The 22881-nt window shown below is 54.6% G+C and overlaps 2 protein-coding genes across 2 annotated transcripts; both read left to right on the top strand.

The window, feature by feature from the left end:
* Nucleotides 1–3995: 3995 nt before the first annotated feature.
* Nucleotides 3996–4877, top strand: FFAR1 (free fatty acid receptor 1). The gene has a single exon (XM_012651536.1). It carries the CDS (start codon nucleotides 3996–3998, stop codon nucleotides 4875–4877), a length of 882 nt encoding a protein of 293 aa, XP_012506990.1.
* Nucleotides 4878–9409: 4532 nt separating this feature from the next.
* Nucleotides 9410–11011, top strand: FFAR3 (free fatty acid receptor 3). Its single transcript, XM_012651488.1, has 2 exons — nucleotides 9410–9602; nucleotides 9843–11011. Exon 2 carries the CDS (start codon nucleotides 9854–9856, stop codon nucleotides 11009–11011), a length of 1158 nt encoding a protein of 385 aa, XP_012506942.1. The 5' UTR covers nucleotides 9410–9602; nucleotides 9843–9853.
* Nucleotides 11012–22881: the final 11870 nt, after the last annotated feature.

Here is a 22881-nt window from a genome sequence, read left to right on the forward strand (position 1 = left end):
TGCTGACGGCTGTGGCAGGGCCGCCTGGGGCAGCAGGGGCCAGAGAAGCCCCAGAGCTCCCTGGGCCACTGCGGCTCAGCTGCTGCCACGTGACCTCCTCCGCGCCCCCCACCCCCATCCTCTCCCCTCCACGCTCACTGCGGAGGACCTTATTCCTGGCCCAGAGACAATCTGTTCAGCACTGGTGACCCCAGCCCTCCAAAGGGCCTGTCCCTGGTCTTTTCCCACTGTCCTTCCTGCCCAGAAACTCACGTACACACCTGCCCCCACCCCAGCCATCTGCCACCATCCCCCCCTCTCAAGCCCTACCCCCAGCTGGCTGTGTCCCTGTTGGGATCAACTTGTCATCATTTCTCCTTCTTCCCGTCCCTATCCCTGGGACCCTTCCCCTGCTCTGACATCCCTATTCACTAATTTCAAGTGCAATTTCTGCATCTCGAGAAAAGTCTGGAAAAGGACAGAAATGGGGTAGAAAGAGGCACCGTCCCGAGCTGGCTTCTGCTCTGGAAATGTGTCCCCATGTGGGCAAGGCGTTCTGTGGGAGGGATCGCACTGCCGCGGCCCCGTGCTCGGGGCCCCCGGGGCCTGGGACTGGCAGGGGTGTGATACACGTGTACCGGCCAGAGAACTGCACAATAAAAATGGCTCAGATGCCACTTCAAAGGACCAGAGAGCTCCTTCCGGTCTGTGAGTCAGAGCGCAGAGGGAAGGTGGGGACGGCATCATGGGGGCCCGGGGAGGAAGAAAAGGAGTCCCAGCAATCTTGTGATCCACTCAGCAGATCGGAGGGTCCGCTGTCTTGTTAGGAAAAGTGCGCGAGCTCTGAGGGCAGACGAGCATGAGTTTGACCTTGGCCCTTCTATTCGACTAGCCGAGTGATCTTGGGCAGGGTTCACCGACTCCCCCGAGCCTCAGTTTCTTCACCTGTAAAATGGAGACACCACTGCCTACCATGCAGGTGGTTCAGGATAAGAAATGTGGAGTGATCTTATCTATGCTGGCGCCACGTTATAAGAAGCCTAGCACAGAAGCCAAAAGTCCCTAAAAAACAAATTCCCACCCCCTTTTATTTGCATTTCTCGAAGAATGTAAAAGGGGAAGCCGATTCAATACTCACAGCTATTCTCAAGAATGAACCTACCAAGCTCTTGCACAACCCACAGCTGCTTAAAAAAAGTCTTGAAGGCGAACGGCTGTTTGCTACTATCTTCACCGAGTCAGACTTTCCGGTTAGTTTGACCTCTCACCCGGCCACCTGCTTCTGCCAAGGGGCTAAGTCACTCTCCTCAGAGGGCAGAAACCTGCGATTAGCCAGTCGCCAAGGTGAGGAACGTACAGTTCCTGGCACACAGCAGGTGCCCCCAAAGTGCCACCTTCCTTTGTCACGCCCGCTCAGTACAGGAATGGCGACTGTTGCGACTGCGGCAGAGCGAGGCACCGATTCACCCGCCAGTCCGCTTTGTCCCCAGTTTGATTTCTTGTGAGCACCATTAACTTTTCTGGAGGAAGGTGAAACTTCGAGAACGGTTTATGAGAGAGAGGGGGAGAGTTTTGTGGTTTCTGTACCCAAAACGAGGTCCACTGTCATTCAACCGTTCCTCCGTTCATCCCGCAAACATTTGCAGAGCTCCTGCCGGTGCATCCGGCACACAGCCAGTTGTTGGGGCAGAAACAAGATAAAACGTGGTACCAATCTTGGGCATCTCTAGTCCAGTCTGGGGCCCCAAGAGTTTGAGGGCAGGGTCCCCTCCGGGGAGCTGCAGCAGCGCTGAGCCCAATGGGCCTGGCGCAGGCTCCCGGCAACCATCAAGTGCCTTCTCATCCTGTCCCTCCCTGCACCCAGCTGCTGACATAAACCCACTTCGTGACGGATTGACCACGAGACGCGGTCGCCAACAGGCATTGCTGAGGCGTGATGAGCAGGTGGCCAGGAAGCGCGGAGGCAGCCTCCGCCCGCCCCAGATCTCACTGTCCTCCCAGGGCCCAAGCAATCTGCCATTCACCAGGCCACCTGAGCACCTACTACGCAACACGCGGTGGACCACGCCGACGAAATCTTTGCCTCCCAAGGCCAGAGTCCTAGCAGAACAGCTGACAAACACGACAGAGGAGGGAAGGGTCGGTTTGGATGGAGGGATCAAGGAAGGCCCTCCGAGGAGGTGACCTGCTGGGAGGGGGCCGCAGCAGGGAGCCCTCGAAGACTGATGTCTTCCCGGAGTGGCATTCCTTTCCATTCGTCCTCAGTTCCGTCAGTTTCTCAGCGTCTCCCAAAGACAAAACACTCAGCGACAGGCAGCGAGGTCTTGTGCGTTCACAGAGAGGCGCTGCGCCACCTGGAAAGCAGGCGAACGAGAACCCAGTTAGTGACTTTTCCTCCAGGTAGGAAAGGAATGAGACCATTTCGTTGCAGGGGTTGTTGATATGCTGGGAATCCCGCGCCGCTTCCACCGGGAGCCTTGGGAGAGGAGCTTCCAGCAGCTTCTCATGGGTGACTTGGAATTCCGAAGGGGCATCACAGTCTGGTGACCGACACACACACCTGAGGTAGCAGAGACAGACAGACAGCAGAAAGACAGACACAGGCACAGAGATGGAGCATCACAAAGGCAGTTTCTTTCCCACTGGCAGATGTGGGCCGCATCTGAGAGAGGGCCAGCTAGGCGCTATTTGAAATCTGGCTCAGGAGGTCTCCTGGGAGGGCCAGGAGACCCCAACGGGGAGGCGAATGGCCGGCCGGATGCCCAGGGCCGAGAGAAGGAGGCTGAGCGGCTGGCTTGGGGCACACGTCGCCTGTGCCTGCAGCCTGTGCGAGCTGCACCTGGCGTCACTGCCACGCGGAGATGGCTTGCGTGACCGCAGTCACTGGCGTACTCTTCACGTCCAGGAGTTTGCCCGTACGGCACCGGCCTGCCCAGGAGTTCGTCCCGGAGTAGGGAGGGCCTGGCCCCCCGCAGCGAGTGCAGTGGGGAGGGGCAAAGCCAGGTCCTGGCTGTACCCCACAAGCCCTGCTCCTTCCGGTACTGGCTCTATACACCCTCACCCCACCCAGACCAAACCCAGACTCCTCGCCTCGCCCCCTTCTGTGTCCCTGTCACCTTCTTAGCTCCTCACCTCCTCCCATGCAGCCTCAGCTCCAGCCCGGACGCCCCATTAGCTGCTCACCCAAGCTGCGCGCGCCTCAGGCTAATGGCCCTGCCCTGCCCCCTTCTCTCCCTTCCGGCTCACTGCCCAACCCGGCATCCTCCACCAGCCCAGCGAGGGGACTTCTGAGCCTCAGAGACATCTGGCAGCGCCAAGAGGTGAGTCCCTCTTTCTGCAGCTCCTCTCCGCACCCGTGACGATTCCCCAGGCCCCAGAGCCCCTGTCGGGGTGCCCCCCGGGGCTGCTAAGGTCATGCCCATGACCCTGAGGGCACCCAGCTTCCCCTTGGGCTCTCCCCCGGGGGTCCCCTTTGCCTGCCCCTCGCCGCAGCCCCCATCACATCCAAACCCCAATTGCTCCTCCCTGCCCTGCAGGCTCTCTGCCGCGGGGAGCGGCTCCTTCTCTTGCCGGGGAACTGGGGGCAGGGGGGTGAGGTCAGAGGTCCAACTCCCATTCCCAGGAGAAACACGGATTGCCCGGCTGAGCCCTGTTCTCGGTTCCCTCCACCCCTTCTCCCCACAGGCTCTCAGAAATCGGGGCTCCTCCCCTCTTCCGGGACCTGCGTGGCTAAGTTCTGTCTTCTCGGTTATCCCACAGGTGCTCTCTCCATCTTGGCAGGGGACCTGGTGGACAGACCGCAAGGGACTGAGGGCCAGCAGTCCTCGCGTCCCATGCAGGCTCCGCTGCTGCCCGGCGGCCAGTCCTCCCACGCGCCTCTGTTCCAGCTGTTCACTGATGGCTCCTGCTTCTCGGAGCGGTGCTGAGATCCGCGTGTGAGCCCAGGAGCCCGGGAGCCCGGGAGATCTGAGCTCAGAAGCCACCTGGGCCGGGAGCCAGAGGACCGGGCCGGCCCCATGTACCTGCCACCGCAGCTCGCCTTCGCCCTGTACGCGGCCGCCTTCGCGCTGGGCGTCCCGCTCAACGCCCTGGCCATCCGCGGCGCCGCGGCCCACGCGCGGCTGCGCCTCACGCCCAGCCTGGTGTACGCCCTGCACCTGGGCTGCTCCGACCTGCTGCTGGCCGCCTCCCTGCCGCTGAAGGCGGTGGAGGCCCTGGCCTCGGGAGCCTGGCCGCTGCCCGCCCTGCTGTGTCCCGCCTTCGCGGTGGCCCACTTCGCGCCGCTCTACGCGGGCGGCGGCTTCCTGGCCGCGCTCAGCGCCGGCCGCTACCTGGGTGCGGCCTTCCCCCTGGGCTACCAAGCCATGCGCAGGCCGCGCTACTCCTGGGGGGTGTGCGTGGCCATATGGGCCCTCGTCCTCTGTCAGCTGGGCCTGGTCTTTGGGCTGGAGGCTCCGGGAGACTGGCTGGGCATCAGCACGCCGGTCAACGGCTCGGCCGTCTGCCTGGAGGCCTGGGAGCCAGCCTCAGCCGGCCCGGCCCGCCTCAGCCTCTCGCTCCTGCTCTTCTTTCTGCCCTTGATCGTCACGGCCTTCTGCTATGTGGGCTGCCTCCGGGCGCTGGCTCGCTCAGGCCTGAGCCACAGAAGGAAGCTGAGGGCGGCCTGGGTGGCCGGCGGGGCCCTGCTCACACTGCTGTTCTGCTTAGGCCCCTACAATGCCTCCAACGTGGCCGGCTTCCTGCACCCCGACCTGGGAGGCCAGTGGCGGAAGCTGGGGCTCATCACGGGTGCCTGGAGTGTCGTGCTCAACCCGCTGGTGACCGGTTACATGGGAAGGGGTCCCAGCAGGGGCACGGTATGTGCAGCAAGAACGCAAGGAAGAATATCCCAGAAGTAACAGTCCCTGCTGTGGGGAAGGAGCACAGAGCGGGAGAGGCTGGTCGCTTCTCCAGGCCCCTGGTGGGGGCTGCTGCAGAGAAACCGCGGGGCGGCCTTGCCCAGGGGCACCCGTGGAGCCACTTGTGGAAACAGCTCAGCCTGGCAAGGCAGCACCCCCGGCCGGGGAGAAGAATGGAGGCCGGGAGCAGGGCCGCAGGGGGAAGGTAAGTTCTCCTCCTGGCCTCGGCCTCTCCCCTCCGTGCGTCCCCACCTGCCTGTGGGCAGAGGCTCTGTGCTCAGAGGAAGGAGAGAAGTTGGCTTCTCGTCTAGAGGAACTGCCACTCCGATGATGCACTTTAGGAGATGCTACTCGGAAATCATTTGAGGAAAAAGCCTAAGGCAGAAGGCAAGACAATGACGCTGTTATACTATTTTGCGCTCACAAGGGGGCAGCATTAGAGCTGTGTGCAGGGAGTTGGTAGGAAAAGATGCTTCGGCAGGGGGAGACCAAGTACAGGCAAAATGAGCAGTAGCTGCAGCAACATACAGTTGACCCTTGAGCAGTGCGGGGGGCGGTGGGGGGTGGTTAGGGGCACAGATGCCCACACAGTGGAAAATCTGTGCGTGACTTTTTTTCAAAGAGCACCCATAATGCTTGTATAACTTTTGACTCCCCCCAAAACTTTTTAACTAAAACTTTTTAACTAGTAGACTGCTATTGACGGGAAGCCTTACCAATGACCATAAAGTCAATTAACACATACTTTGTGTGTTGTATGTATCATATGCTGTATTCTTACAATAAGGTAAGCTAGAGAAAAGAAAATGTTATTAAGAAAAGCATAAGGAAGAGAAAATACATTTACAATACTATAGTGTATTTCTTGATACCGTAAATTTACATCGTCTGCTTGCAAGATGAACCGTCTGTCTGGAATGGCGGGCTCTTGCAACTTCAGACCTCGAACTATGGGACATATCAAGCAGTTCAACTTTTTCTTGTAGTGTCATGACTTCTCTGCTTTTTGGGAGCCCTGACAGTATAACTAGTGGCACTTCACAGAAGTCCCAGCAGGTTATTCAAGGTTTATGGTATTGCACTAAAGACAATGAAAAATACACAAGAAGTATGGGAGATCACTTTCTACTTCAATGCACAACATACTGGAGAGAAAAATTGCTCACGAGGAGACGATTAGTGTCATATGGCATTTTAAGCAGACTCCTAAAACAATTCATCTCACTAAGGTAGCAACAGGAGGTGGCTACGAAATTATTACAGTGGTACATTCTGTACTACAGTAATTTTATGTAGTTACGATTTAATATTGCATCTTTATGTCTGTTTACACTTCCGCTGACTGCGAATGGCACTATAGTCTGTGTTTGAGTGCATAAGTTTTTGATACATATTAACTTTTCATAGTAGATTCGTGTATATGTTACGGTAGTAAATGATTAAATAAACTAGCATCTACATGTTTTATGCATTCATGACATAACTTTTCTTATTTTTTTAAATATTTCTAGGCTTTTGACTGAGAATTTTTTCAAATCGTCAAAAATCTCCAAGAAATTTTCTGATATATTTATTGAAAAAAAATCCACGTATAAGTGGACGCACACGATTCAAACCTGTGCTGTTCAAGGGTCAAGTGCATAGCCTCTGACACGCCCAGGCATCACACGGAGCACTGTACAACGAGTGCTGATTCATCTCATCCCCGCATAGCGCTTTGACTTGGCCACGCGACTGCCGTGCGAATGGGCAGGGGCCACTCCGTGAGGGTGCCAGGCAGAGGGGCAAACGCTGACTAAATTAGCTCGTGCTTTGCTCACCAAACCACGTGCCTGCCTAGCTTCCATTCCAGGGAAGGAGCATCTCATTCTGACTTGAGCAAAGACACCACCGACTCCTTGGGCCGTGCACCTTGATGTAGGGCGTGCTCCCCTGGAAGGGGCTGCCTTTTCCTAACTTGTAAAAAGGTGCTGCGTGAAGTAGCTATAGTCCTCGAACGGGGCTGAGAAACTTGCCTGAGGCCCTACAGCAAGGAAGAGGTAGAGGTAGGGTGTGATCCTTCCAAGCAGGACCCCCAAAGGCCGGGGAACATCTGGAAGACTGGGGTATTGGAGTTAATGCCTGTACTTGTGGTCCATTTTGCAAAGGTGAAGGGTAGCACCCCAAATCCCTGAGAGGGAGGGCAGAGGAGAGGGCCATGAAGGAGACAGACACCCCAGCATGCGCTCTGATGAGGCGAGGTGTGGGAATCAGACCTATTTCTATAACGACAATAGTACCATGAATATATGTGTAGGAGCACAGCAAGCGACAGCTGTGTGGTTGCTGTGCTCAAACCAGTGCATCCAAATGGTCTCTTTCATGCTTAAATGCCTGCAAGGGCAAAGATCTTTGTTTATTTGATGACGTATTCCCAGAACCTAGAAGACAGACTGGCACATAGTAGGTGCTCAGTAAATGTTTGCAGAATGACTGAATGAATGCTCCTAATAGCCCTCCAAAGAAGGTTCTATTATTCTTGTTGTGTAAGTGTGGAAACAGTCCAGAGAAGTTAAGCAACTTTCTGTGGAAGCCGGAAACAAGCTTGGCCCCTGTGCAGTGCTAACACCAGAGAATTTCAGTAAAAGCCCAAACTCCAAGCCCAGGAGGCCCCCCTGGCTCCCTCTACTTCTCCTCCCCCACGCCATAGTGCCAGGGACCACTCTGTCCTCCCACAGCTCCGAGCACCAGCGGGTGCTGGGCCACCTTGCCTGCTCACCTGTGCCTCCTCCCGTTTAGGGGACAATCCAGTTCCTCTCGGGGCCCGTGAGGCTGGCATAACCCACCCCAGCCTCCTCTGGCCCCTTGAGCCCCAAACCTTCCACCAGTTACCCCAGTGGGTGAAGCAGCCCTCGCACCCGCCACCCCTCCACCCGCACTGTTTTCCCCAGTGGCTCCTGGCCAATGTCCTGCTAATGTCTTCATTCCCCTCCCCCACTCCACGCCTCCAGCCCCACCTCCACCAAATATAAGCACCATGACAGCAAAAACATTGTATTGCTCACTGCCGCACTTTTAACAACTTAATTGAGATTTAATTTTCATATCATAAAATCCACCCATGTTAAATGTCCAATTCAATGTTTTTTTAGTAAATTTACTAGGTGTGCCTCCATTACTATAATCTAGTTCTAGAACATTTTCAATACCCCAGTAAGATCCCTCATACTCATTTACATTTAATCTCTATTTCCACCCCCAACCCCCAGACAACCACTAATTTTCTGTCTCTATAAAATTGCCTCTTCTGGACATTTCATATAAATGGAATCATGGAACATATGGTCTTCTATGCCTGGCTTGTTTTTCTTCGTATAATGTTTTTGAGGTTCATCCGTCTTGTAGTGTGTATGGGTCATTCATTCCTTTTTGCTGCCAAATGGAATTCCACTGTCTGGATGCGCCACCTTCGTTTAACCATTCCCTAACTGACGGACCTCCCGGTGATGTTCCCACTTTTGGCTATCACGACTACTGCCGCCATGAACACTTATTAGCAAGTCTTCATGTGGACACGTTTTCATTTCTCCTAAGCAAATACCTATGGCGGAATTTCTGGGTCACGTGGCAAATTTACGTTTAACTTTCTAAGAAATTGCCAACCCGCTTTCCAAAGCAGCTGCACCATTGTACATTCTCACCAGCAATAAACGAGGGCTCCCTTCCTCCACGTCCTCGCCGACGCTGGGTATGGTCTGACTTCGCGCTTACGGTCATCCTGGTGGGTACGAAATGGTATCTCATGGGGCTTCATAAATAGTTGCATGAACAAATAAATCAGCTCTGGAGTTGGACAGAGCTTGGGTTGGGGCTCTGGTGGTGATATTTAACAAGCGTGTCACCTGCGGCCAGTCACTTCCCCATGGCGAGGCAAAAGGATTTCACGACATCATGGTGACGCCCCGAGAAGCAGGGTCTCTGCTGTGGATAGTGCAGCCACTAAAAGGCAGCTGCCATCATCATCACCACAATCATCATCATCATCACCATTATTATTATTAATACCCTCACCCCAGAGGCAAGCCCCCACCAGTGACGGGCACGATGGCAGCTAACATCTGCTGAGCACTCACCCCCACGTGCCAGACTCTGTCCAAAGCACTTGACATATCTTATTAAGGTTTTGATCCACCTGTATGTATGTCCTAACCTGCGTGTGTTAACCTTTTCATCTGTGGGACTGGTGCTATGATCGTCCCCGGTTTATAGGTGAGAAAGCAGAGACAGAGAGAGCTTAAGTCACTTGCCCCACACCACAAAGTCAGAGAGAATCAGAGTCTCATGGAGCCCAGGCCTCTGGGTCCAGAGCCCAGCTCTCCGTCACCGTGTCACGCTGCCTGTCCTTACAAGGCAAGCTGGACACGTGCCACTGTAGAGAAGCAGACAAAATTCAAGTGTAGGAAAGGGGAGGGGAGCACGGAGTCGGCTCGGGCCTGGTCGGGACGCCCCGTCCCGGGCTGCCTGAGGAGCGAGGCACGCAGTTGTGGAATTTGCTCCTCTTTGCATACTGACGCGGCCCTGGTAACGGAGCTCAAGGCATCTTTTGTGCCGTTGTCCAACAGCGAGTGACGTCACGGGCACGGCCAGGTCTTTATCAGCTCTGTCAGATAAATAGCTAGCCACACTTGCTCCGGAGCAGACGGCAAGGTGCCGTGTGGCAGAGCACTTGGGGCCTCAGAGAAGCGGGTGAGCCTGGGCCCCAGGGGCTGCGGGGAGCCCCCTCGGTGCCTGCTCTGCTGTGGGGGGGGACAGGAGACAGGGCAGGATCCGGAAGACGGGCAGGCTGGGTCCGCTGGGGAAAGTGTCTGCAGGCGTGAGGGGTGGGGGGCTGACAACGTGCCCTGCTGATGGGCGACATGCTGCCGGTGAGGGGCAGGAAGACCCCACCGCTACCATCTCACCTCTGTCTGACTCTCTCTCCCACAGGGGCCACGGCCATGGGTGCAAGCTCGGACGGGTCCTTCTTCCCCGGCAATCACTGGCTCTACTTCTCTGTGTACCTCTTCACCTTCCTGGTGGGGCTCCCCCTCAACCTGGTGGCCCTGGCCATCTTTGTGGGCAAGCTGCGGCGCCGCCCGCTGGCCGTGGACGTGCTCCTGCTCAACCTGACGCTCTCGGACCTGCTCTTGCTGCTCTTCCTGCCGTTCCGCATGGTGGAGGCCGCCCACGGCATGCGCTGGTCGCTGCCCTTCATCCTCTGCCCCCTCTCCGGCTTCCTCTTCTTCACCACCATCTATCTCACCTCCCTCTTCCTGATGGCCGTGAGCATCGAGCGCTTCCTGAGCGTGGCCCACCCTCTGTGGTACACGACGCGGCCGAGGCCGGGACAGGCGGGGCTGGTCAGCGGCGCCTGCTGGCTCCTGGCCTCTGCCCACTGCAGTGTGGTCTACGTCATAGAATTCCTGGGATCCTCCCCCCACAGCCAGGGTACCAATGGCACCTGCTACCTGGAATTCCGGGAGGACCAGCTGGCCATCCTCCTGCCCGTCCGGCTGGAGATGGCGGTGGTCCTGTTCGCGGTGCCCCTCCTCGTCACCAGCTACTGCTACAGCCGCCTGCTGTGGCTCCTCGGCAGGGGCGCCAGCCAGCACCGGCGCAGGAGGGTGGCGGGGCTCGTGGCGGCCACGCTGCTCAACTTCCTCGTCTGCTTCGGGCCCTACAACGTGTCCCATGTCGTGGGCTACATCCAGGGAGAGAGCCCGGCGTGGAGGGGTTATGTGCTGCTCCTCAGCACCCTGAATTCCTGCGTCGACCCCCTCGTCTTTTACTTCTCCTCGTCCGGGTTCCAAGCGGACTTTCAGGAGGTGCTGAGGAAGCTGGGTGGGCTCCGGGGCCCCTGGCGGCAGGAGGGCAGCGTGGAACTAAAGGTGCAGGAGGAAGGCGGGAGGCAGGCGCAGGACTGCCCCCCGCAGAGAAAGGGCAGTGGGCTCTCGCAGGGCAAGCGGCCTGGGCTGAACGCTAGGTCCTCCGGGCACGAAGGTGTCGCTGGCAGAGCATCCCCCGGGCAGCTCCTTGCTCACGACAGGCAGGACCTTGGCGCGGAGGGCTGGGGACCGACGTGGCCCGGGGTCGGAGCAGGCGCCCCGCCTTCCTAAGGGCGCACGCACTGAAGCCCGACCCTTGGTCTCACTTCCCTTCCCTTCCACCCACGCCGTGGGTTCGGCTCTGGGAAGGAGTCGGTGCGAAGGACGCTCCGGAGAAGAACGAGGTCCCTCAGCCGCGGGCCAGCTCCCGTGCCTTCCTGAGGGTCGGGGGAGTGAGGAGCAGGGCCCCACGCCTGAGGGAGCTGCCCCGCGGCTCAGGACGGGAGCGGGGAGACGTCCGCCCTTCGGAGCTGGTCCTCCCGGCAGGCCGGCAGTGGAACAGGCAGGGCTCCAGGGATGAGGGCTCATTCTGCTCTCCCGTAGGCTTTTCCAGAAATTTCCCATCGCTCAATCAATTCAGATCATCAGAGACATTAATGGACAATGACAGAAGAAAAATTACCCGAATAAATTTGGAAGCGAGTAAAAAAGAATGGTCTTTTCTTCCTCTGTGCTTTGTTCTCACGGTGTGTGCGGGGCAGGTGGATCTGCTGGGACCGGTGGATGGAGGGAAAACGCCCGGACTCTGCAGGACCCGGGCTAAAGAGCACAACACCCAGCAGCTGCGAGAGGATCCGGGCTGCAGGGGTAAAAGCAGTAGCTAATCTGCCTTAAGAATGTGGCCCCGGGCGGGCGTGGCGGCTCACACCTGTAATCCGAGGAGGCCGAGGCAGGAGGATCGCTTGAGGCCAGGAGTTCAAGACCAGCCTGGGCAACATAGCAAGACCTTGTATCTACTAAAAATAGAAAAATTAGCTGGGCATGGTGGTGCGCACCTGTAGCCCCAGCTACTCGGGAGGCTGAGGTGGGAGGATCGCTTGAGCCCAGGAGTTTGAGGTTGCTGTGAGCTAGGATGACACCACCGCGCTCTAGCCCAGGCGACAGAGTGAGACCCTGTCTCAAAGCAAAAAAAAAAAAAAAAGAATGTGTCCCAACACACTATCTTCTTCTGTCCTCTCAATAACCACGTGGTGGGTACTGTTACTATCCCCACATTACAGATGGGAGAATGGCCCAGAGAAGTCAAGTCTCTTCCCTGAGATCCCACAGCTAGTTAGTGATTGCAACAGGACCGGAAGCTGGAATTTGTTGACTCCAAAGCCCGTGCCCCTAACCCACTTGGCTGTTCTTCCCTTAGCTGTGTGTCAGCCACGGTGACTGGCCCAGTCCCATGTCGTACGAAGCAGTCCAAGCAGGACAAATGTAAATAGGCCACCGTGAGAGACAGAAGGAAATGCAAAGCAGATTGCCTGTCTGTATGGGCTCGTCCTCTTCCCAGCAAAGAAACCCTCTTGCAAAAACATAAAATAATGAGCACAGTTGACGTTCGTAAGAGCTGTTGCCACTGAAGTGTGGTTGTTTGGTATGTTTTCATTTTCCCCTGAGTGGCGGTACAGAACAGACAGCTGGTCAGGGGCTCCTCTCCCAGTAAGGCAGCCAGAGATGCTGTCAGTCTGCTCTGTTTCAAAAACATGTATTGAGCGCCTACGACATACAGATGCCAGGGATTGGAGTTCAATGCTAATATTGTTCAACATCTGCTTTCTTCCTGGGGGTAAGGCTTCTGGGAGATGAGGGCTGGCCGTGGGTGGGAGATTGGGTTTCAGGAGGAAGGAGAGAGACATTGTCTCTGGAGAGATGAAGGCACGAGCCATCTCTCTGTCCCACGGCTCATCTGTCTGTCTCAAGGCACTCGGTGTCGCAGCTGCAAGCAAGGTGACGTAAACATCGGTCTGCGTGGTTCAGAGAGGGTGCAAAGGTGTGAAACCCTGCCGCTCCGGAATTGGAACCATGGACCCAAGCCTGGGAACAAAGAGGGGCCGGAAACCCTACATTCTAATGAGAGCCATGGGGGCAGGAGTCTGACTCCTCGCCAGGGTTTTAAGGAGGAATGGGAGGCCGTTCGCCTGGCGTTGCTGCCCCAACCGTCACCCAGCACCAGCCCTGCGGGCCCTGCATAAGCAAAGCAGAGGGGGGTGGGGAGGAGGGAAAGTCGTCAGAAGCCAAGGGAAAGGGCTCTCGGAGAACAGGGGGTGTGTTCTGGGACTGCAGCCCTGTGTCATCTAGGCGGGGAAGGGAGAGGGGCGGAGAGACGGTGGGCGGTGGGAGCACACGCGGGGTGAGGGAGCATCGTGCACTCTCGCTGGCTGGCAGAGGAAGCAGGTGTGAGTCTCACGGCTGGGGGGATCACAGGCAAGGGTGAAAGTCCTGGGGATGCCAGAGGGGTCAAACCAGGTAGGACCCCCCAAGACAGCCTAGAAGAATTCACATTCTGGCGGCACGAGAGAGCCAACGACTGGGCAGCTGACACGCAGCGGATACCAACAGCGACTGCATGGTAGCTAAAGCAGAGCTTCTCAAACTTTTTGCATCATTGTCCCTTTAAGGAGACTTTATATTTTATCTTACTCCACACTTTCCTCTCCCTACTTATGAAATTTCAATGCAACAAACACACTCTCTGTTTATGGGTTGTGGCCCTTTGGAAGATCACAAACCACTGTAAGCTTTGTTTTTGCTCCCCAAGAACTACTTTTCACCTTTTGGGGGCAACATCGATCCTGCTGAGAAGGCGGGAGCTAGAGAAACGGTCCCATCCAAGACGGTGGTGAAGCCTGTCTCACACAACTGTGGCCCAGCAGAGCGAGGTTCACGGCCCTGCTGCACCAAGGGAGATGACCCACCAGAAGTGCGGGGCATGTGACAACAGACAAGACGCGGTTATCACAGCATCTGAGGTCAAGGTGGAGTGAAATTTAAACGGAGCCGCGTTTGATAGGCTCAAAGCAGAGCGGGGATGAGCGTCAGGGGGTCAGCGTCCGGCCTGAGCTGAGAAGACCACTGAAGGTCCCATTTCTTCGTAAAATGCAAAGCAAAGATAAAGGTGGAATTTTGCATCTGAAAACTCCTCCTCTGAAGCTCTGGCGGGTTGAAAATCAGGCTGCTTCTCTGTGGCTCCACCAGGCGGGAGTGGGGTGTTCTATTCTTAGTGACAGGATGTCAGACAGCCAAGTTTCTGACAGTCTTTGATTTTAGAGAACTAGGTCTCTCAGCGATGTAATTTTGTTACTTAACAAAACAAGTTCTTAAAGGTTTACAAGAGGAACTTTCCTAGAAGGAAAGATTCTCCTTCACCGAAACCGAGGGCAGCGCCGTCTGGAAGGACGGGAGGAAGGGCAGACAGGCCGCGTTTCCGCCACATGTTCTGTGGGCCACCGGTGAAGTCTCAGCTTACAGGAGAACGGGGAGGAGGCTAGAAGCTTTAACTTCACCACGTGTGACCGGGAACCCAGGGAAGCTACCCACGAGGTCATTAAGACACTGGCAAAAACGGTTCAATCCACCCTGACCGAAGGCAGCGAGTGGTGAGACCGTGCAGGCTTGAGCTCAGACGACTCAATAAACCAGTGTCCGCGGCCGGCAGCGGGCGCAGCAGGAACCACCTGCTGGGGGACAGGCTGAGCTGATGCCTTTCCCCGGGTAAATGTATCACCTGGGACCAGAACCCCTGGAGTGTTCAGCGAGCGGCCTCCCCGTCTGCACATGTGCCTGGGGGCCAAGGGAAGCCGGGTCGCAGAACAGGAGCGGCCAACCCGGCTCGCCCGGATCCCGGGGAGGAGCGAGAAGGAGACCAGGCCGGGGCCGCGGACGAGGAAGGAGGCGGGGAACAGGTGAGGGGTGCCAGGAGCCTGGGGGTCTGCAAAATCAGTTGCAAAAGATCATCCAAAAGGAGGAAGCAGCGCATCAGTAAAAGTAGAAGGACGCCTGGAAGTGAGGCCACAGGTGCCGGGAATCAGAAGTGGGAGACAGAGTTTGGGGTACGGGACAGAGAGAATAAAGCAATGTGCGAAGATGCTCAACTTTTGACCTTCCTCTCGGACAGCTTGACTCCTCTGGTTTGAAAAACCACCACATCAATTAAAAAAAGAAAGAAAGAGATACAGGTAGTTGTGGTCACTAAAACTTTATAAAATCTGTGAGAAGCGTGCTGACCTGCCTTCGAGGTCAGTTCTGAGAAACTACGGATGTGGCCGCTGATCGAATCATTGAGTGGCGGCCCGTGTTCCGCCAGGATGCTGGGATCACATTCCAGGGAAAGAATGGGATAGAAGGAACAATGGCGAATAAACACTGGTGGAAGTGGGGAGGGACACAGAGTTCCCGTCCCGTGGAAGCGTGGAGCCAGGGAGAGAAAGTGTTGGAAAGAGGAAATGGGACACAGAAATATTTTTCGAAGGGGGAGGATTTTACTGGATTTAGACTAGAAGGATATAGGGAGACAACCAGATCAATCACCCCCTGTTGCGGATGTCCCCAGCCCCAAGGGTCAAATCATGATTGACACCTACGATGACACTCTTGATCCCCTTGACAGGTGATTGGTCTCAGGATGGACATGTGACCCAAATCTAGCCAGCAAAAGGGAAGAAGTCTGCTGGGGGGATCTCTGCATCTGTCTCATAAAAGAGATAGATATGCTGTCTCCCTTCCTGTTCTGGAAGCTTTTATGTAAGGGTGGGATACTTGGAGCGACAGCAGCCATATTGGAGCCATGAGGCTACCCACTTGCAGAAGAAAGTTCACAAGGTAAGGGTGACAGAGCAGAAGGATGGAAAGGACCTTGGCCCTTGACCCTGTTGAGCTGGGACCACCTACCTCCAAGCTCATTGTTAAAAACGTTCCTATGGTTGACTCCCTATTGGCCAGATACCCTCCAACTTGCAGCCCAATGCAATGGATCAGCCTATATCCTACTAGATCCTACCCAATGACATCTTCTCTTACCTTAAACTATGTTATCCTCTGGGAATTTCTAAACCCTGCCTCTTTGCTCTGTAGGAGCTATGTTACCTTAGCATTTCCCTTACCTGTTATAGCTAGACTCGGGAGATTTCTCATGGGTCTGGTCATTAGCTCTGGCACCAAGATGTCAGGACCCTCCTCATGCTACAAGGGGGCTTTTGAGAGCTGACCGGCTAGGGCTGCATGGACGCAGCATTCCAAGACTAAAAACAAACATACTGGATGGAACCCTTTAAGGTCAAATACCCGCTGACTGCCGGTCTCAATTGCAAGCTTGCACTTTGATTATATTAATACAAACGCCCATACTTACTATGGGATCTTGGATACCGTGGGAACAAGAGAGGCTGAAGAAGTGGAGCGGGGACTGTGAGCCATGCTGTCCTGCGGAAGAGCAGCCAGCCCTGTTCTTGGACACAGGACAGCGGCCCGGTGCTCGATGGAGTCACTGGAACACACACGATGCCCACGTAAAGATGAGAACGTGTGTTCCCGGATGCCTCGTTTACTGCTTGCAATTAATGTCCACAGTTCGGTGGCTCCCCTGTCCCTCCACTCCCTCTTTCTAATAACAGTTTTCTCCTGGTTCTCTGTGCTTAGAGCACCGCCCTCAGCTTTCTTACACCCCAGACATCTCCTTTAGAGTCTCCATTAAAATAACTTGGCGCATCCTTCGGAAAACAATCAAAGGATCTGCAGGAGCTTTACCAAGCTCCCCACACCAGTGTGCTCGGCCCACACTCGCTGTTCTGTTTGTTCAGTTCACTCTGCAGGGAACTGTTCCAGGCGGACCTTCTTTTGATTGACACATAGTCTCTGACGGAAAGCAGATCGGTGGTTACCGGGGGCTGGGGATGGGAGAGGGGAGGGTATCGATTGGGAAGATATCAGGGGGACATTTGAGGCTGATGGAAATGTTCTATAACTTGATGTCGTGGTGGGGGAATCACATAATAGTCAAAAGATACTGAACTACGTGCTTAAAATGGGTATATTTTATTGTACGTAAATTATTTCTCGATAAGTTTGATTTTCAAAAATGGTGTCACCTCGCCTCCAAGCCCACGGAATATGTGTACATGGCATTGTCCATCTTGCTAAGTTTCCTGAAGCCAAGCAGGTTCCTACTTTTGCTTTGCAGAGGCTGTGACAGCTGGGCGATAACCCAAGCTACACAAAAATGCAGAAGCCGTGGTGCAGACAGGTGTTCACTGGTAACCAGCTCTTCCCCTGTGCTGGAGGTCTGCAGGGAGCGGTGGGGACCACGGCCACCTGGAGAGGGCGTCTAAGCTCAGTTCCTGCCTTGTCACCCCATGGACCTGGGGGCTCAATGCTGCAGACCTCCCAACGTTTCAAGCTAAAAATCCAGCGGCGACTGCTGTTTTTGAACTCTTATATTCTTTTAAGCAGATAACAAATTCAAAATGTTAGAGTGCTGTGCGCGGCGAAAGCCAAACGGGCCTGAGGGTGCGGGTCGGCTTCTAGGCTCCAGCGTGTGGCCTCGGCAGCAGCTCAGATGGCGAGGACGGGTGGAGAAGCAGCATGAGGACGTGTGATTTTGCCGTAAGCGCAGCTCAGAGATACTTTTTCCCAGAACTGAAGACAAACAGTTGCAGAGATCTGCTGGATTTCTTAAAACATTCTTCCTGGTCCCTTGTTCTCATTCGAAGGTCCCTGCCCACCCCTGCAGCCCTTCTCTGAAAGCCGTCTGGGTCACCCACAGAGGTCCCACACACATGCCAGGCAGGGAGGGGAGCCTCCTCCTGTCCCCTGTCCCCTGGTGTTCTCTCGCCCTCGCTCTACCCCCGTCCCCAGGTGTCCCGATCCATCGCCAAGGCTGAGAACACAGACGACACTCAAATTTCCACCTGCAGCCCTAGACTCTTGTGTTTCCGGCTGTGCACAGAGACACCTCAACTTCCTGAGTCCAAACGTAACTCTTCTTCTCTCCCCCAAATCTAGCCTCCCTACCCGGACTGTTCCACCTCCGTAAACGGCAACATCACCTGCCCATCTGCCCCTGCCAGAAGCCCAGGGGTCATGCCTTTCTTTAAAGATCTAATTCTTTTTTTTTTTAATTTTTCAACTGATCATACAATAAAATGAACTTTTTTGGGAAGAAATGTACAGTTCCGTGAATTTTAACGCACATCGATTCCTGTAACCACCACCGCAATTATAATTGGAGCGATTATTATCACATCTCCCCCTCACCCCTAACCACTGACCACAGATCCACTCTCCATCTCTGGACTTTTATCTTTTCAGTATCTTTTCACACAAACGGAATCATACAGTTTGTAACCTTTTGAGCCAGCTTCTTTTGCTCAGCATAATGTCTTTGAGATTCAACCACATTATCGTGAGTATTGATAGTTTGTTTCCTTTTGTTGCTGGGCAGTGTTCTGTTGTGTGCATATATCACTATTTGTTCATCCAAACACCCACTGAAGGTCATTTGGGTTGTTTTCAGCTTAGGGCAATTATGAATAGAGCTGCTGTACACATTTACGTACAGCCTTTTGTGTGGACATAGTCGTTATTTCTCTGGGTCAAGTACCCGGGAGAGAGATGGCTGAGATACATGGTAATTGTACATTTAACTTTTTAAGATACCCTCAAACTGTTTGCCACAGTGGCCGTGCCATTTTGTATTCCCTCCAGCAATACATGAGAGATCCAGTCGCTTCAAATCCTTGTGAGCACTTGGTGTTGTCGGTATTTTCGTTTTAGCCATTCCAATACGTGTGTATTGGTCGAGAAGCCCTTCTTGATTTTCTTCTTTGCTACCCACATCCAATTCGCCATTAAGTCCTACTGCTTCTATGTCCAGAAGATACCTCGTAGGAGTCTACTTCTAACCTCGTCCTTCCTCTTGTCCCCATCCCCGTTAGTTCATACCACAGCCAGAGGGTCCTTTGAGGAACATAAATTGGAGCACGTCATTGCCGCGCATAAAACCTTTCAGTGGCCTCCCATTCCAAGCCCCTGCTTGTGGTCTTCGAAGCCCTACACCATCTGGTCCCTCCTCGCTCTCCAAGCTCGTCTGGGGCCATCCTGTCTTCACTGACATCGCTTCGCTGGTCCAGCCTTCTCTCTGCTTCTCAAAAAGGCAAGCGCTCAACCTGTGCACACACTGTTTCCTCCACGTCCTGCCTGGCTGGCTGCCGCCTTCTCTCAGGTTTCTCTCCAGCGTCACACGTGAGAGAGGCTTTCCCTGATCACCCAATCTCAAGCAGCTCCCCTTTGATACTATCTCATACTGCGCTAGGACAGTTTGACTTACCTATTTGTGCGTTCATTTGCTTACTGTGACTCCTGCCAGGCTGCGAAGCCGGTGACGGGAGTCACCACGTCTGTTTTGCTTATGACTATATACCCCAGCGAGTGCCTAAAACTGTGCCCAACACAGAGTAGGCGTTTCGTATTGGATACATGCATGATTTTAAAAAATCTCCAATTTCCTGCTATTACAAATAATGCTACAAGAAACATCCTCTTACATAAATGCTCGTGCACTCGTGTATTTTCTGAAAGTAGTCTTGCCAAATGAACTGGTCTACACGTTTGAAGTTTTGGCAAATATTCACAAATCAGCTTCACCAGCTGAACCAACCCCTTCTCCCCCAATGGTCTATAAGGGACCTCATAAGTGCCAACCAGAGAAAATACTGTATCTTAATTTTTTGAAAAGTCAATATTTAAAATTTGGCAACTCGGTGTTATTAATTGAGTTCTCCAGAGAAACAGAACCGATAGGGTGTTTGTGTGTGTGTGTGTGTGTGTGTGTGTGTGTATACACATATGTATAAACAAAATAGAGATTTCCTCTAGAAAGGGAGAAGTGTCAGGGAGAAGTGAAATAGTATTTCACATTTTCCTTCTGTACTGTTAGACTGTTAAATTAAAGAAATAGTGGAAACACATTCATCATCTTGGTTCTGACCAAGCTAGAGCAGATAAATTTCAAGTAGCCTGAAAATCTGCAGGGTCGCTGTGAGGTTAGCTGGGATAACGGGGGTAAATCGTTTGACATGCTCAGGCCTTGGAGTGCCCATCCCTGGAGCTGGGGAGGAGCGAGGTAGTTAAACCACCCCCAGACCTCGGGCACTGAAAACAGGAGTGTTTTCCCTAAGAAGAACGAGGGTGGTGTGCAGTAACTTGCCTCTTAGGCATCCCGTGTCTGCACGGCATCCAGGGCCGCTCTCGGCTGGCTGAGACACCAGACTGCTCGTGTTGGGAGGGGCTGCTGCCCAGGGGCAGATCCTGTACTCAGAGCCTCGCCAAGTCGCAGCCCTGGACCATTTGCCCACGCCAGGACCCATCGCGGCAGCCTGGAGGGCATCTGGCCCAGGCCTGGTAATTACTCTTCTGACATGATCGTTGAATGAAGTTAAACACACAGCCCTCCGAGAGATCTTGACAGGACCCGACTTTAAACCTGTGGCCCACTGCTGGCTCTACACCATAACGAATTCTGTCAAAATACAAACAAATCCTAGAACAATTTTGTGAACAATACATTTCTTATTTCATGTTAAGAATGCAGCTCTGCTATCACACACATGTAAAGGACATCACGGTTCTGGTGATCTCAAATGAACATGCAAATACAAATACGTTCATTTCACGGCTCTGGCATTTCATTTTTTTTTTTTCCATATACTGAGAACCTCAAAAAATGGAAGTGGGTTCTGTTGTCCTGACCGCTGAGAGGCCCTGATGACATTGGTCCTCTTTGAGCTGCCTAACATTTGAACCTCTTCCGTTTTAGGGAACTGTCCACATACGAATCTTGGTGGGAGGCAGAGTCCACCCGCTGCTGTCGAATGATAATTCTGGGACCTTGTTCTCCGAGCATCCTTGATGCTACATTTGCCAACCAGGTGCACCTGCCCCAGTTCTGAATCGGAGGCTGCTGGGACAAAGGAGGAAGGGTGGGGAGCTATTTCTGGTGGTGGCAGTGGCGGTGAATAGAGTGTGGCCCTAGGGACCAGTGTTCAGGGGTGGGGAGGGGGCTCCTGTGTCCTCAGTGGGCTGGGTTAGTGTCATGACTTTTAACGTGGTCCTGGCCACGCCGCTTCCTTTATTCTCAAAGCCTGGTTCTCCAGCCTTCCTGGCCAATCTCTGAGCTACCCAATATCTTATCATTAAATCCCTAATTGAGCCAGGGTTGGCCTCTGTTGCTGCAATAAGGAGCCATCACTAGGACACTAGTGTAGAGCAACGATTACGAGCTAAGAAAGCCTGCATTCTGTTGAGAGCTGCACAACCCATTAGCAATGAGAAAAATGAGATTGCATTAATCCACCATAGAGACATCACTTGATATCCATTTGACTGGCAAAGACCTGGAAGCTGGATGAGGCCAAGTGTGGGTGGGGACGTGGCTCAGAGATCCAACTGCCGTGAGGCCATTGGCATCTCTCCTCAACACCACCTCCTCCGAGAAGCCTTCCCGGGCTGCCCTGGCTCTCTGCCCATGTTCCTCCTTTCTCTTCACTCCCCTGCTGGTGTGAGCTGCTGCACGTACACTCAGAGATCTCTGTGTTCTCTTTCATTCAGGAAATTGGAGATTTTTTAAAATCATGCATGTATCCTCCAGCACCCTCCTGTTGTCTTGGCAACAGACACCCACACAGAGCCACACCATCCTCATCAGCATCCTGCAACAGATAAGGCAAAGGTCAGATACGGGGCACCAGATTCCGACCGGCTGCAGCAGCTTATCACAACCTCGCAAACACCAAGAGAGAAAGAAAAGATCAGAGGGTGAGGCAGCTGTCATCCGAGGGCAAACAACTCCCGACTGAAGTCAGCACTTGCAAGCTGGCCCCTGTGCCCTCTCTGCACAGCCCACAGGCTGAGCAGCCTGTCCTGTCCCCCGCGCCCAGCCCCACTGGCCTCCTTTCTGTTCCTCCGACACGGCGAGCTCGTTCGGCTGCGGGGCTCTGGCTCCTGTGGGTCGCCTACCTGGAAGGCTCTTTGCAGGAGGACGGGGCTCCTTCTCATCAGTTCAAATGTCCCTTCCCAGCCCAGGCGTTTCCTGACAGCCCAATTTTTAGAAAGCCTCACGCTGGACTCTCTGTAGCTGCCCCCTCTGGCCGGTCTGCCCACTCGTTTACTGTCTCGCTCACTCCTGTCCCCAGCACCAGGGCAGTGCCCCCCGCAGAGCAAGGGCTGCTCGCGTTGGTGGGTGGGGGCAGCGCGCTGCAGACGGTGCGGCTCTGCGGAGAGGGGCCCCCACGCACAAACGCGCGAGGCTCAGTCTCAGTTGCGTGGGACTCCAGGTGTCGGCTGCCACTCCCGCGATGCAGCCGTGCGGAGGGCAACGCAGCCTCGAGACTCTGCGAAACAGCTTAGTCTGAACCCCCTCGACCGCAGTGACCCTGGGACCTCAGCGCCAAGCACCGTAGCTTGGCTGACAGAATGGGGACAAAGGCAAAAGGCAGAGGTTCCGGCAGGTTCTCTGCTTGTGGCACCAGCTCACAAGCTCCTTGCGGACACATCCAACCTCCATCATTACAGTCCCTGAGTATTGGAGTGTCTGTCACAGGCAAGGGACAAACTGCAAAATAGCCACCTCCAGAAGAGTCCGTCTCACCTAGACTCAAACCGATGGGGGGGGGTTACCTGCGGGCGGCACCGCCCCCTACCGAGGGTGAAAGGGGACCTATTGAGAGACTCCCCAGGTCTCGGAAATTGCCCTGGAACCTGCTAGAAGGGAGGATTCCACGGCTCTTTTCCTGACCCTGGAATCAGCTCTGTGTGAAGGGTGAGGATGGGGACGGGGAAGGGCCCCGCCTCCAGCATTTTAGGATTCTAAGAGCAGCCCTATCTAGCAATCTTCACGCTTCTGGTAAGTCTCTGTTGTTAAGTCAAAAACAGAGAGTAAAACGGCACAGACTGGCCTGGTAGAGACCGAAGGGTAAGCACACTGCCTTCTTCCTACGTGCATTGAGCAGTCCAAGCCACGTTCCGAGTGCCCGCGCGGGGACAGGCACCGTGGGTCAGGAAGGGGCAGCCAGCGGGCAGGTGGAGACCCATGCACCGAGGTAAAGAGAGGGGACGGGAGAGTG

The sequence above is a fragment of the Propithecus coquereli genome, unplaced genomic scaffold (assembly GCF_000956105.1).
Source record: "Propithecus coquereli isolate 6110/MARCELLA unplaced genomic scaffold, Pcoq_1.0 Scaffold358, whole genome shotgun sequence".
NCBI classification, from domain to species: Eukaryota; Metazoa; Chordata; class Mammalia; order Primates; family Indriidae; genus Propithecus; species Propithecus coquereli.